The sequence below is a fragment of the Oncorhynchus mykiss genome, chromosome 12, assembly GCF_013265735.2.
Source record: "Oncorhynchus mykiss isolate Arlee chromosome 12, USDA_OmykA_1.1, whole genome shotgun sequence".
NCBI classification, from domain to species: Eukaryota; Metazoa; Chordata; class Actinopteri; order Salmoniformes; family Salmonidae; genus Oncorhynchus; species Oncorhynchus mykiss.
In genome coordinates this window covers 93,455,850-93,471,428 of record NC_048576.1, presented here as the reverse complement: position 1 = coordinate 93,471,428, position 15,579 = coordinate 93,455,850, and the positions used below count along the sequence as shown (strand labels likewise).

The 15,579-nt window shown below is 42.9% G+C and overlaps 1 protein-coding gene across 6 annotated transcripts in view; it reads right to left on the bottom strand.

Moving 5' to 3' along the window:
* LOC110487416 (NACHT, LRR and PYD domains-containing protein 12) overlaps positions 1–15,579 on the bottom strand; it is a 39,365-nt gene that overhangs the window by 1,160 nt on the left and 22,626 nt on the right. For all 6 annotated transcript variants that reach the window (XM_036939235.1, XM_036939238.1, XM_036939239.1 and 3 more), the window contains 7 exons: positions 13,255–13,428; positions 9,803–9,916; positions 9,590–9,703; positions 9,327–9,392; positions 7,090–8,856; positions 6,761–6,934; positions 4–177 (listed from right to left, as the gene is read on the bottom strand). In XM_036939235.1, the coding sequence (XP_036795130.1) occupies positions 4–177; positions 6,761–6,934; positions 7,090–8,856; positions 9,327–9,392; positions 9,590–9,703; positions 9,803–9,916; positions 13,255–13,428 (2,583 nt within the window). The remainder of the gene's footprint in view (positions 1–3; positions 178–6,760; positions 6,935–7,089; positions 8,857–9,326; positions 9,393–9,589; positions 9,704–9,802; positions 9,917–13,254; positions 13,429–15,579) is intronic.

Genomic DNA, 15,579 nt, shown 5'->3' with positions numbered 1-15,579 from the left:
CACCGCAGTCTCTCCAGTGTATAGAGGGGATCCTCTTGTACAGAAGAGAGCAGCTTTACTCCAGAGTCTCCTGGAGTATTTCCACTCAGGTCCAGCTCCTTCAGGTGGGAGGGGTTTGACCTCAGAGCTGAAGCAAGAGAAGCACAGCCTTTCCCTGTGATGCTGCAGCCTGACAGCCTGTGGAAAGTGAGGCAGACAAGTGTCATTTTAATTTCATATGTTGAACCTTTTATTGAATTGAAATGAACACAACTAAACTGATCAATTTTGTCAAATAATGGACTGGTGCCCCGATTCATAATTTCATGTGATAATTGTACATACTCCATGACACATCTATACAAACTGCTGACAAAATGTATGCTACATCAGAGACCAAGGCCAAGATCAAATAAAATTGTATTTGTCACATGCTTCTTAAACAACAGGTGTAGACTAACAGTGAAATGCTAATTTATGGGTCCTTTTCCAAAAATTCAGTGTTAAAGATAAAAATTGAAATAGTGACAAGAGGAATTCAATCCAAGGCGTTATAGGGCAGCAACTGGACAGTCGACAATACTGACAACATTTTGCCAACACTTGTAGAGATCCCATTCACTGTAAATGTAGCGCATGTCAACTCAGGCATAAATTACCTTTGTGACTTTTAATGTCGGCTGTCCAGTGCACCGCATTGGATTAAATCCCAGGCACAAGTGAAACGTAAGTAAAACTCATTGGCTCAGCCTTCAACACCATAGTACCCTCCAAGCTTATCATTAAGTTCAGGGATCTGGGTCTGAACCCCGCCCAGTGCATCTGGGTCCTGGACTTCCTGACAGTCGTCCCCAGCTGGTGAAGGTAGGAAAAAACGCCTCCACTGTGCTGATCAACACTGGGGCCCCACAAGGGTGCGTGCTCAGCCCCCTCTGTACTTCCTGTTCACCCATGACTGCGTGGCCACGCCTCCAACTCAATCATCAAATTTGCAGACGTCACAACAGTAGTAGGCCTGATTACCAACAACGACGAGACGGCCCTCTGAGTGTGGTGTCAGGAAAATAACCACTCACCCCCCCATCTAAAACACTCACAAACCTTTACAGATGCACAATCGTGAGCATCCTGTCGGGCTGTATCAGCTCCTGGTACGACAACTGCACCGCCCTCAAGACCGCAAGGCTCTCCAGAGGGTAGTGCGGTCTGCACAACGCATCACCGGGGGCAAACTAACTGCCCTCCAGGACACCTACAGAACCCGATGTCACGGAATGGCCAAAAAGATCATCGAGGACAACAACCACCCAAGCCACTGCCTGTTCACCCCGCTATCATCCAGGCGAGGTCAGTACAGGTGCATCAAAGCTGGGACCGAGAGACTGAAAAACAGCTTCTATCTCAAGGCCATCAGACTGTTAAACAGCCATCACTTATATAGAGAGGCTGCTGCCAACATACAGACTCAAATCTCTGGCCACTTAAATACATTTAATAAAAGGTATCACTCGTCACTTTAAATAATGCCACTTTGATAATGTATACATATCCTACATACTCATCTCATATATACAGTTGAAGTTGGAAGTTTATATACACCATAGCCAAATACATTTGAACTCAGTTTTTCACAATTCCTGACATTTAATCCTAATAAAAATTCCCTGTCTTTGGTCAGTTAGAATCACCACTTTATTGTAGGAATGTGAAATGTCAGAATAATAGTAGAGAGAATGATTTATTTCAGCTTTTATTTCTTTCATCACATTCCCAGTGGGTCGGAAGTTTACATACACTCAATTAGTATTTGGTAGCATTGCCTTTAAATTGTTTAACTTGGGTCAAACGGGTCCACAAGCTTCCCACAATAAGTTGGGTGAATGTTGTCCCATTCCTCCTGACAGAGCTGGTGTAACTGAGTCAGGTTTGTAGGCCTCCTTGCTTGCACACGCTTTTTCAGTTCTGCCCGCAAACTTTCTATAGGATTGAAGTCAAAGCTTTGTGATGGTGACTCCAATACCTTGACTTTGTTGTCCTTAAGCCATTTTGCCACAACTTTGGAAGTATGCTTGGGGTCATTGTCCATTCGGAAGACCCATTTGCAGCCAAGCTTTAACTTCCTGACTGATGTCTTGAGATGTTTCTTCAATATATCCACATAATTTTCCTAACTCATGATGCCATCTATTTTGTGAAGTGCACCAGTACCTCCTGCAGAAAAGCACCCCCACAACATGATGTTGCCACCACCGTGCTTCACGGTTGGGATGGTGTTCTTCGGCATGCAAGCAGCCCCCTTTTTCCTCCAAACATAACGATGGTCATTACGGCCAAACAGTTCTATTTTTGTTTCATCAGACCAGAGGACATTTCTCCAAAAAGTACGATCTTTGTCCCCGTGTGCAGTTGCAAACCGTTGTCTGGGGTTTTTTATGGCGGTTTTGGAGCAGTGGATTATTCCTTGCTGAGTGGCCTTTCAGGTTATGTCGATATAGGACTCGTTTTACTGTGGATACAGATAATTTTCTAGCTGTTTCCTCCAGCATCTTCACAAGGTCCTTTGCTGTTGTTCTAGGATTGATTTGCACTTTTCGCACCAAAGTACGTTCATCTCTAGGAGACAGAACGCGTCTCCTTCCTGAGCGGTACGGAGGCTGCGTGGTCCTGTGGTGTTTTTACTTGCTTACTATTGTTTGTACAGATGAACGTGGTACCTTCAGGCGTTTGGAAATTGCTCCCAATGAGGAACCAGAATTGTGGAGGTCTACCATTTCTTTTGATTTTCCCATGATGTCAAGCAAAGGGGCACTGAGTTTGAAGGTAGTCCTTGAAATACATCCACAGGTAAACCTCCAATTGACTCAAATGATGTCAATTAGCCTATCAAAGCTTCTAAAGCCATGACATAATTTTCTGGAATTTTCCAGGCTGTTTAAAGGCACAGTCAACTTAGTGTATTTAAACTTCTGACCCACTGGAATTGTGATACAGTGAATTATAAGTGAAATAATCTGTCTGTAAACAATTGTTGAAAAAATTACTTGTATCATGCACAAAGTAGATGTCCTAACCGACTTGCCAAAACTATAGTTTGTTAACTTTGTTAAGGAATGTGTGGAGTGGTTGAAAAACAAGTTTTAATGATTTTAACCTAAGTGTACGTAAACTTCTGACTTCAACTGTATATACTGTATTCTATACAATCTAATGCATCTGGCCTATGTCGCACGGCCATCGCTCATCCATATATTTATATGTACATATTCTAATTCATCCCTTTACATTTGTGTGTATAAGGTAGTTGTTGTGAATTTGTTAGATTACTTGTTAGATATTACTGCATAGTCGGGAACTAGAAGCACAAAAATTTAGCAACATTCGCATTAACATCTGCTAACCATGTGTATGTGACCAATACAATTTGACATACTGTCCATAACGTCTATACATCCCATCACATATACCAGTGGAGGCTGCTGAGGGGAGGACAGCTCATAATAACATCTATACATCCCATCACATATACCTGTGGAGGCTGCTGAGGGGAGGACGGCTCATAATAACGTCTATACATCCCATCACATATACCGGTGGAGGCTGCTGAGGGGAGGACGGCTCATAATAACGTCTATACATCCCATCACATATACCGGTGGAGGCTGCTGAGGGGAGGACGGCTCATAATAACGTCTATACATCCCATCACATATACCGGTGGAGGCTGCTGAGGGGAGGACGGCTCATAATAACGTCTATACATCCCATCACATATACCGGTGGAGGCTGCTGAGGGGAGGACGGCTCATAATAACGTCTATACATCCCATCACATATACCTGTGGAGGCTGCTGAGGGGAGGACGGCTCATAATAACGTCTATACATCCCATCACATATACCAGTGGAGGCTGCTGAGGGGAGGACGGCTCATAATAACGTCTATACATCCCATCACATATACCTGTGGAGGCTGCTGAGGGGAGGACGGCTCATAATAACGTCTATACATCCCATCACATATACCAGTGGAGGCTGCTGAGGGGAGGACGGCTCATAATAACGTCTATACATCCCATCACATATACCAGTGGAGGCTGCTGAGGGGAGGACGGCTCATAATAACGTCTATACATCCCATCACATATACCAGTGGAGGCTGCTGAGGGGAGGACGGCTCATAATAACGTCTATACATCCCATCACATATACCTGTGGAGGCTGCTGAGGGGAGGACGGCTCATAATAACGTCTATACATCCCATCACATATACCTGTGGAGGCTGCTGAGGGGAGGACGGCTCATAATAACGTCTATACATCCCATCACATATACCTGTGGAGGCTGCTGAGGGGAGGACAGCTCATAATAACGTCTATACATCCCATCACATATACCTGTGGAGGCTGCTGAGGGGAGGACGGCTCATAATAACGTCTATACATCCCATCACATATACCTGTGGAGGCTGCAGAGGGGAGGACGGCTCATAATAACGTCTATACATCCCATCACATATACCTGTGGAGGCTGCTGAGGGGAGGACGGCTCATAATAACGTCTATACATCCCATCACATATACCTGTGGAGGCTGCTGAGGGGAGGACGGCTCATAATAACATCTATACATCCCATCACATATACCTGTGGAGGCTGCTGAGGGGAGGACGGCTCATAATAACGTCTATACATCCCATCACATATACCTGTGGAGGCTGCTGAGGGGAGGACGGCTCATAATAACGTCTATACATCCCATCACATATACCTGTGGAGGCTGCTGAGGGGAGGACGGCTCATAATAACGTCTATACATCCCATCACATATACCTGTGGAGGCTGCTGAGGGGAGGACGGCTCATAATAACGTCTATACATCCCATCACATATACCTGTGGAGGCTGCTGAGGGGAGGACGGCTCATAATAACGTCTATACATCCCATCACATATACCTGTGGAGGCTGCTGAGGGGAGGACGGCTCATAATAACGTCTATACATCCCATCACATATACCTGTGGAGGCTGCTGAGGGGAGGACGGCTCATAATAACGTCTATACATCCCATCACATATACCTGTGGAGGCTGCTGAGGGGAGGACGGCTCATAATAACGTCTATACATCCCATCACATATACCTGTGGAGGCTGCTGAGGGGAGGACGGCTCATAATAACGTCTATACATCCCATCACATATACCTGTGGAGGCTGCTGAGGGGAGGACGGCTCATAATAACGGCTGAAACGGAGCAAATAGAATGGCACAAGACACCTGGAAACCATGGAAACCATGTGTTTGATGTATTTGATACCATTCCACCGATTCCGCTCCAGTCATTACCATGAGCCTGTCCTCCCCAATTCAGGTGCCACCAACCTCCTGTGACATATACACATACATGCATTTATATTATTTTTTCTCCGGACTCCAACATTGCTCGTACTAATTTTTATATATTTCTTGATTCAATTTTTTTTTTTTAGATGTGTGTGTGTGTGTGTGTGTGTGTGTGTGTATTGTTGTGAATTGTTAGATATTATTACACTGTAAGAGGACCTGTCACGTCCTGACCATAAAGAACTCTTATTTTCTATGGTCGAGTAGGTCAGGGGGTGACTGTTTTTTTTTTCTAGTTATTATTTTCTATGTGGGGTTCTAGTTTAGTTTTTCTATGTTTGGGTGTTTAGTATGATTCTCAATTTGAGGCAGCTGGCTATCGTTGTCTCTAATTGGGGATCATATTAAGTAGTATTTTTCCACCTGTGTTTTATGGGATATTGTTTTGAGATAGTGTGTATTTTGAGTTAGTGCACGTAGCATCTCTGTAGTCACGGTTAGTTGTTAGTTTATTGTTTATTTGTTTGAGTTAGTGCACGTAGCATCTCTGTAGTCACGGTTAGTTTATTGTTTATTTGTTTGAGTTAGTGCACGTAGCATCTCTGTAGTCACGGTTAGTTGTTAGTTTGTTTATTTGTTTGAGTTAGTGCACGTAGCATCTCTGTAGTCACGGTTAGTTTATTGTTTATTTGTTTGTCTCTGCTTAGTTTCACTTTCAAATAAATATTATGTGGAACTCGCTGCGCCTTGGTCCGTTTCTACAAATGAACGTGACAGGACCACAATGGGAATTGGTCCCAGACTTTGTGTGTTATCCTCCATAATTTAACAATGGGAATTAGTCCCAGACTGTATTGTGTGTTATCCTCCATGACTTAACAATGGAAATATGTCCCAGACTGTATTGTGTGTTATCCTCCATGATTTAACAATGGAAATAAGTCCCAGACTGTATTGTGTGTTATCCTCCATGACTTAACAATGGAAATAAGTCCCAGACTGTATTGTGTGTTATCCTCCATGACTTAACAATGGAAATATGTCCCAGACTGTATTGTGTGTTATCCTCCATGATTTAACAATGGAAATAAGTCCCAGACTGTATTGTGTGTTATCCTCCATGATTTAACAATGGAAATAAGTCCCAGACTGTATTGTGTGTTATCCTCCATGAGCATGTATGGCTTTTCAGTTTTTGATTTGTTAAAAAAGTTTGAAATATCCAATAAATGTCGTTCCACTTCATGATTGTGTCCCACTTGATTCTTCACAAAAAAAATACAGTTTTATATCTTTATGTTTGAAGCCTGAAATGTGGCAAAAGGTCGCAAAGTTCAAGGGGGCCGAATACTTTCGCAAGGCACTGTATAACAAGAATGTACATCTTCATATTTACAACATCCACTTCACTTTGCAGTGGAGACAGTCACGAAGTCACTTACTTCAATGTTTCCAGTTTACAGTGTGGATCCTCCAGTCCAGCAGAGAGCAGCTTCACTCCTGAATCCTGGAGTTTATTGCCACTCATGTCCAGCACTCTCAGACAGCATGAATTGGATTTGAGAACAGAAGCCAGTGCATCACAGCTTTTCTTGGTAAGTTTACATTTGTTCAGCCTGTGGAAAAAAAGAAACATCTCAAGAAACACAGGTGCCAAAAAAAAATCTCCCCTTAAGGACTGAGTTGTCAGCCTAAATGGTAATGCAAACAGATGTTCATTATTATGTTACGTTAGCATGCTGTCTGGAATGTAATTTGACTAAGCACTTACAGGGCTGTTCTAGAGGATCTGACAACTGGGAGAAGTTTGAGAAGAGCATCATCTGATCTGATGTATTTCTTCAGGTCAAACACATCCAGCTTCTCGGAGGTCAGCAACATGAAGACCAGAGCTGACCACTGTCCAGATGAGAGTTTAGATTTTGAGAGACTTCCTGATCTCAGGTAGCTTTGGATCTCCTCCTCTAGAGAATGATCATTCAGTTCATTCAGACAGTGGAACAGATTGATACACCTCTCCAGGGGGAGGTTCTTTCTGATCTTCTCCTTGATGTACTTGACTGTTTTCTTGTTGCTCTGTGATCTGCTTCCTGTCTGTGTCAGTAGGCCTTGTAGGAGATGCTGATTGGACTGCAGTGAAAGGCCTAGAAGGAAGCGGAGGAAAAGGTCCAGCTGGCCATTTTCAAACTGCAAGGCCTTGTCCACTGCATCTTCATATAGACTGTTTTTGTTGCGGAGGGATCTCTCTTTAGCCATCAGATTGTTGTTGTTGTTAGTGAACATGAGGAACACATATAGTGCAGCCAGAAACTCCTGGATACTCAGATGTACAAAGCAGTACACCTTCATCTGGTTAAGCCCAGACTCTTCTCTGAAGATCTGAGTGCACACTCCAGAGTACACAGACGCATCCTTGATGTCAATGCCACACTCTCTCAGGTCTTCCTCATAGAATATCAGATTGCCTTTTTCTAGCTGTTGAAAAGCCAATTTTCCCAGTGCCTGAATCATCTCTTTATCCCAGTGAGAATCGTTGGCATGCTCTACAGGATATTTCTGAGTCCTCAGTTTTGACTGGAAGATCATGAGGTGAGCGTACATTTGAGTCAGATTCTTGGGGATCTCTTGACTCTCTGCTTCAACCAATAGTCTCTCTAGGACACTGGCTGAAATCCTACAGAACACTGGAATGTAGCACATGATGTGGAGGCTCCTTGATGTCTTTATGTGTGAGATGATTCTGCTGGCCAGGTCCTCCTCACCGATTCTCTTCCTGAAGTACTCCTCCTTCTGTAGGTCATTGAACCCTCGTACCTCTGTCACCTGGTCAACACACTCAGGTGGGATCTGATTGGCTGCTGTGGGTCGGGTGGTTATCCAAATGTGAGCAGAGGGAAGCAGATTCCCTTCGATGAGGTTTGTCAGAAGAATATCCACTGAAGTTGACTCTGTGACATCACAGCAGATCTTATTATTCTGGAAGTCCAGAGGAAGGCGACATTCATCCAGACCATCAAAAACAAACACAATATTTTTGTTTTCTGAGATTTCTGATACTTTTGTTTCTATAAAGGAGTGATGAAGTAGTTCTATCAGACTTTGATTTGTATCTCTCATCAAGTTCAGATCCCGAAAAGGAAGTGGAAAGATGATCTGGATGTCTTGATTTGCTTTTCCTTCAGCCCAGTCCAACATGAACTTCAGCACAGACACTGTTTTTCCAATGCCAGCAACTCCCCTTGTCAGCACTGTTCTGATAGGCTTGTCTTGTCCAGGTAAGGGTTTGAAGATGTCATTGAGTTGGATTGATGTCTCGTGTTCTACTGGAAACCTGCATGCTGTCTCAATCTGTCTCACCTCATGTTCATAATTGACCTCTCCACTTCCAGCTTGTGTGATGTAGAGCTCTGTGTAGATGTTGTTAAGAGGTGTTTTTTTGGCTTGTTCCTCAATGCCTTCAAATAAAGAATCTGCCCTATTCTTCAAGTAGGATTTCATTTTCACCTGGATTTCTGTCTTAGTGGAAACAGTGTTGTACCTATGTGTGGAAAAAAAGATGTTCATTGTTGAATTGAATTATATTTGTTTGGGTAAAAAAATATATAAAATATGAACTCTAACCTGAATGTGATTAATGATGAAACAGTACATGGTTTGACATCCTAGAGTTAGCTCGGCTAAGTGAAAATTAAGCCACAAAATATGGTGCAATTACTGAGAGACAATGCACTCTGCATCTCCTGATAGTTACACTCAACATTGGGTCCAGTCTCACTATTATAGTCATCATATTATTATTTTATCTACATTTCTAGTATAAAGTCAGACTGAATGATGTCCTGTAGACAATTAAAATCCTATAAGAAGCTAAATGAGGCGTCCTGAATGATGAACTGGAGGAAATTATCTGGAAATTAACAGAGTAAAGATACTAGATGTGATCAGACACATGTATGGTGAAATAAACTAGAAAACAGGTAGGATGCTGTGTAAACTATGATCACTCACACTTTGTCATCAGTAGGGACTCTGGGTTGGTGATCCATTGACTGGTCAATCTCCTCAGAGATACTGCTGGGTAGAAATGAGCACAGAGAGCAATAACATCAGTAGGGACTCTGGGTTGGTGATCCATTGACTGGTCATTCTCCTCAGAGATACTGCTGGGTAAAAATGAGCACAGAGTACAATAACATCAGTCTTTATCTATACAGAAGATGGTAAATAAAAGGAAAAGCCATCATCAAACACCATGTTATGTCTCAGTTCACCTTTTCCCAGTGGATAATTCTCCATCGCTGAAGAGAATATTTAGTCCCATTGACTGGTCACTCTTCATGGAGACACAGCCAGGTACAGGTGAGACTAGTCGGTCTGTCTTGAACCTGTTAAAAGCCACAGAAGCAGAAATAATGAACCTTCCCTCAGAACCCCCACAGAAGAAACCAGAAAAAGCATAATATATCTGAAGCACAAGGTCTCACCTTTGTTCAGTGGAAAAGTCTCCCTCCCTGAAGTGAATAGGAGGTAGCATAGACCTGTCACTCTTCATGGAGACACAGCTAGGTACAGGTGAGACTGGTCTGTCGGTCTTGATCCTGTATAAAGCAGGATGTGAGTTTACAACATACACTCTTAGAAAAAGGGGTTCCAAAAGGGTTCTTCGGCTGTCCCTATAGGATAACCCTTTGAAGAACCCTGTAACCGATGTTGGTTACAGGTAGAACACTTTTGGGTTCATTGTAGAACCTCTGTGGAAAGGGTTCTGCATGGAACCCCAAAATGTTCTACCTGGAACCACAAAGGGTTCTCCTATGGGGACAGCCGAAGAGCACCTTTTCTCTAAGTGAGTAGGAGAGTTTGAACACATCTCAGATTCTTGTAACTGTCCTTGTTATGGTTACTTATATTTGTCTTCAGTCTAAATGCTCATAACAACTAGTTACAGGTTAGTGAGATATTACATGTGTCTCCAACAAAATGCCTGATTCACTTGATCTATTGCATGAAATAAAGACAAATCATAACAATACTGACTTGTTGGATAGTTGTTACAATCTCTCAGCTCCTTCACACCTATTTGATGATCTTACCTCTTAAGTTCACTATTAGTGTCCTGTTCTGTAGGAAAACTCCTTTTAGGGGACAACGCTCCCTCACTCCCTGACAAACTCACTCCAGAAGCAGTGACTTCTTCTTCAGTCTTTTCACAGATACTAGAAGGAGGGCCTCCCCTCTCTTCTTTCTCCCCAGAGAGACTCATTCTAGAGGGAGTGCTTTTCTCCTATTTCTCCCCAGAGAGACTAATTTTGACTCCTTATAAACCCTGTTATATAAGGAGGTGGAGCTTCTTTGTCATTCAACAAGAGTCTTTCAACATCCAACTGTCATTTGGCAGAAGCATTCTGCAAATAAGCATTTTTCTTTGTTTATGATTTCATTATAGGACAACAAAGCAAAACATGGAGCAACGACTTTGATGCTGATAGCCTGATAGCCTGAGGAAACCTAAGGAGAGAATATTCCAGAAAATATATCAGTTTTGAATCCCAGCCCGAGTGAAATGTAAGTTAAACTTACCTCAGTGTCTCCAATTTACATAGCAGATTCCAGGGGTGCCACTTTTGTTTTAGAAGTGGTGGGGACATAACCTTGCGAGGGTCTGGGGGAGGATGCCCAATTGTTTTGGCCATCTAAAGCTAATTTCCTGCATTTCTACACAATCCAATATGCTGTCTCTATTTAGAACAAAAAGTCAGCAAAAATGCCCTAAGTCATCAAGCTAAGTAAGAGATCATTATTACATATGTTTAAAAGACTGACTGATCAAAGGTTCAATAATACATATTGTGTTGCACCTTTAACCAAGAGCCTAACAAATGAACAACTCTTACAGATATACAACAACAACAAATCCTCTATCAGATTTCAGCCATCAGCCCGACCAGCCAGCCCGACCAGCCAGACCGACCAGCCAGACCGACCAGCCAGACCGACCAGCCAGACCGACCAGCCAGACCGACCAGCTAGACCGACCAGCCAGCCCGAGCCACCTGCACGCCAGACCCCCACCAGTCTGGTCAATAACTCAACTCTCCCAAAACAATTTCCTTCCCAGTTCACACCTTACATTTCTTTAATTCCCAAGGGAAAGGTTTGGAAACAAAAATATAAAACAAAAAACCCCACATACACCTTAAATATACATTAACACACAGAAACAGCAAATCCTCCAAATAATTAATCGCATAGGACTAATAGTACTGTAGAGCTATTTTTACTTGCAGACAATATAGCTGGGTCACCCCGACCTGTCCCTAGGGGTCCACAACCCTGCAGCGTCCCAACCCAACACATCCCACTCAGCTTTAGGATCTAAGTGAAACATTAATTATTGGTTTTCGGGTGTGTTAGGCCAGAGTGACAACCCACAGGATGGCAGACCCCCAGGGCCAGGACTGAGCAGCCCAGCAGCTAGGGATTACCTGAATACGTATTTCCCCTCATGTGGCATGTTTTCACTACAGACCCCTTTAGTCGTACTGTATTCCATATAAGGCATCCAGATCTTATGAAAGTTGCCCAGTATACCCTTAACTGGTAATACAGTGCCTTGCGAAAGTATTCGGCCCCCTTGAACTTTGCGACCTTTTGCCACAAAACAAGTCTGTCAACCTCCAACTTCTCACAGTTATTGTTTTCAACCGTCCAAGACGGGGGGAGGGGAATGCGCTTCCCAAACTGTTCACTAAGCACTACTGCTATAGGACAACACCCATGAAAACATTTGGCAGCACAAAGACTCAAGTTACTGCCAACCATCAAGATTAAAACTGCTTTCAGAGGGCATAACCACCCCATAATCTTTCTATGGAAATAAACTATTTGCAATGGAAATTAACATCAGTTCTTGAAGGACAAGTTTAGGCAGGCATATCCAGGCTACTTCCCCATTTCCCCATTACAAGACATTGTCCACTTACTGAACTGCGCTATGGAAATGCACACCGGTGTACACACACACCATTCAAATTATTTTAAAAGTGCCATCTATTCTCCCTTCATTTAAGTAGCCTAATCACTGATTGGATCTGATTGTGGAAGTGAATGGAGCCTTTTTGTTCACCTGTCCAATTATGTCAAATCAGTGATTCTGTGAAGGAATAAGAACAAGGCTGAAATACCCAGTCGTAGTCTTCTACTACCAAGTCTCATTTTCACTTGGCTTTTGGAACAAACAATTAACAAACATGAGAAATTCAGAAAATGAAAAAGGAGGTATTTTTACTAAGCTAACAGAACACACTGAACTACAGTCAATATGTACAGACATGATGGATATAACACGATGTCATTATAACATGGCTTTTTACTGAGCTAACAGAACACACTGAACTACAGTCAATATGTACAGACATGATGGATATAACATGATGTCATTATAAAATGGCTTTTTACTAAGCTAACAGAACACACTGAACTACAGTCAATATGTACAGACATGATGGATATAACATGATGTCATTATAAAAGGAGGGCTTTTTACTAAGCTAACGGAACACACACTACACTGACACACAACAGAAACAGCAAACATCAACGAACATCAAACCACATTTACATCTATTTACATTTGAATCAAACCAAGGACTTGGATCTGAGGCCAGCGCTCCATAGTATCTCTGGGAGCTTTCAATAACGAAGCCTGGGAAGGAACGAAGTCGTCGCTCTAAGTCCTCATACAGCAGCATAGACATATAGGGGTCGTATTCACTAGACACCAAAGAGAAGAACACGGAACAAAACAAGCAGGAACTACCTGAACTTATCCAATAAGAAGCAAGCATGTGTTGAATATGACCCCGTGTCTGGATGTCTACAATGGCTTACTGATCACTATATCAGTGTGCTCATGAACCTGATCAGTAAAACTCACCGCAGTCTCTCCAGTGTATAGAGGGGATCCTCTTGTACAGAAGAGAGCAGCTTTACTCCAGTGTCTCCTGGAGTATTTCCACTCAGGTCCAGCTCCTTCAGGTGGGAGGGGTTTGACCTCAGAGCTGAAGCAAGAGAAGCACAGCCTTTCCCTGTGATGCTGCAGCCTGCCAGCCTGTGGAAAGTGAGGGAGAAAATCTACACAATATAAAAACTTCCAGAAAATATGTCCGTTTTCCATCTAAAGACAATACAATCAATGGTAAAAACTGACATTGCCTTCAATTATGACATTCGAGACCAAGGCCCAATTATGACATTAGAGACTAAGGCCCAATTATGACATTAGAGACTAAGGCCCAATTATGACATTAGAGACTAAGGCCCAATTATGACATTAGAGACTAAGGCCCAATTATGACATTAGAGACCAAGGCCCAATTATGACATCAGAGACTAAAGCCCAATTATGACATCAGAGACCAAGGCAGGAATTTAATCAGCAGTCCACTGGAAAGCTGACAGTGCTGACAATATGTTTCCATTGTTTGTGGAAATCTCATTCAATCTAAATGTAGCGCATCTCAACTCAAGCATTACCTTTGAAAGTCCCATTGTCAGCTGTCCAGTGCACTGCCTTGGATTAAATCCAGGACCAAGTGAAATGTAAGTTAAACTCCATGAGGGTTAGCCTTACCTCAGTGTCTCCAATTTACACTGTGGATTCTCAAATCCAGCACAGATGAATCTCACTCCTGAATCCTGGAGTTTATTTCCTCCCAGGTCTAGCTCTCTCAAACTTGAGGTGTTTGAGCTGAGAGTTGAAGCCAGCATTCATTCAACTTGGAGAGAGATGATGCAAATAAGTAATCCACACAAATCTATAACTAAAATAACCAGGTTTCCATCCAACCTTTTTATGTGTGCAAAGTACATTTTGGATAAAAAATGTCATGACAGGCCTGATGGAAACAGCAAATTTGTTGGTAAACTTTCCAAATGTCGACAAAACAAAATATGCTAGCCTTCTGAGTGGCGCAGCGGTCTAAGCCACTGCATCGCAGTGCTAGAGGTGTGACTACAGATCCGGGTTCGATCCGGTTGAGACGGCGCACAATTGGCACAGCGTCGTCCGGGTTAGGGAAGGGTTTGGCCTGCTGGGATGTCCTTGTCCCATCGCGCTCTAATTACTACTTGTGACGGGCAGGCGCATGAACGCTGACTTCGGTCACTTAGCTGTACGGTGTTTCCTCCAACACATTCAAATCAAATCGTTATTTGTCACATGTGCCGAATACAACAGGTGTAGTAGACCTTACAGTGAAATGCTGAATACAACAGGTGTAGTAGACCTTACAGTGAAATGCCGAATACAACAGGTGTAGTAGACCTTACAGTGAAATGCTGAATACAACAGGTGTAGTAGACCTTACAGTGAAATGCCGAATACAACAGGTGTAGTAGACCTTACAGTGAAATGCTGAATACAACAGGTGTAGTAGACCTTACAGTGAAATGCCGAATACAACAGGTGTAGTAGACCTTACAGTGAAATGCTGAATACAACAAGTGTAGACCTTACAGTGAAATGCTTACAAGCCCTTAACTAACAATGCAGTTGTAAGAAAAATGTGTGTTAAGGAAAGAAATTAGTAAGTAAAAAATAAGAAATAAAGTTACAAATAAGGAATGAGCAGCAGTAAAATAACAGTAGTCAGGCTATATACAGGGTTACTATACTATATACAGGGTACAGAGTCAATCAATGTGCGGGGGCGAGGTAATTGAGGTAATATAGATAATAAACAGAGAGTAGCAGCAGAGTAGCAGCATCGTAAAAGAGGGGGGGACGGGACAATGCAAATAGTCCGGGTAGCCATTTGATTAGCTGTTCAGGAGTCTTATGGCCTGGGGGTAGAAGTTTTTAAGAAGCCTTTTGAACCTAGACTTGGTGCTCTGGTAGTACTAGCTGTGCAGTAGCAGAGAGCGCAGTCTATGACTAGGATGGCTGGAGTCTTTGACAATTTTTATGGCCTTCCTTTGACACCGCCTGGTAAAGAGGTCCTGGATGGCAGGAATCTTGGCCCTAGTGATGTACTGGGCCTTACGCACTAACCTCTGTAGTGCATTGCGGTCGAGGAATGAGCAGTTGCCATACCAGGCAGTGATGCAACCAGTCAGGATGCTCTCGATGGTGCAGCTGTACAACTTTTTGAGGATTTGAGGACCCATGCCGAATCATTTCAGTCTCCTGAGGGAGAATAGGCTTTGTCGTGCCCTCTTCACGACTGTCTTGGTGTGTTTGGACCATGATAGTTTGTTGTTG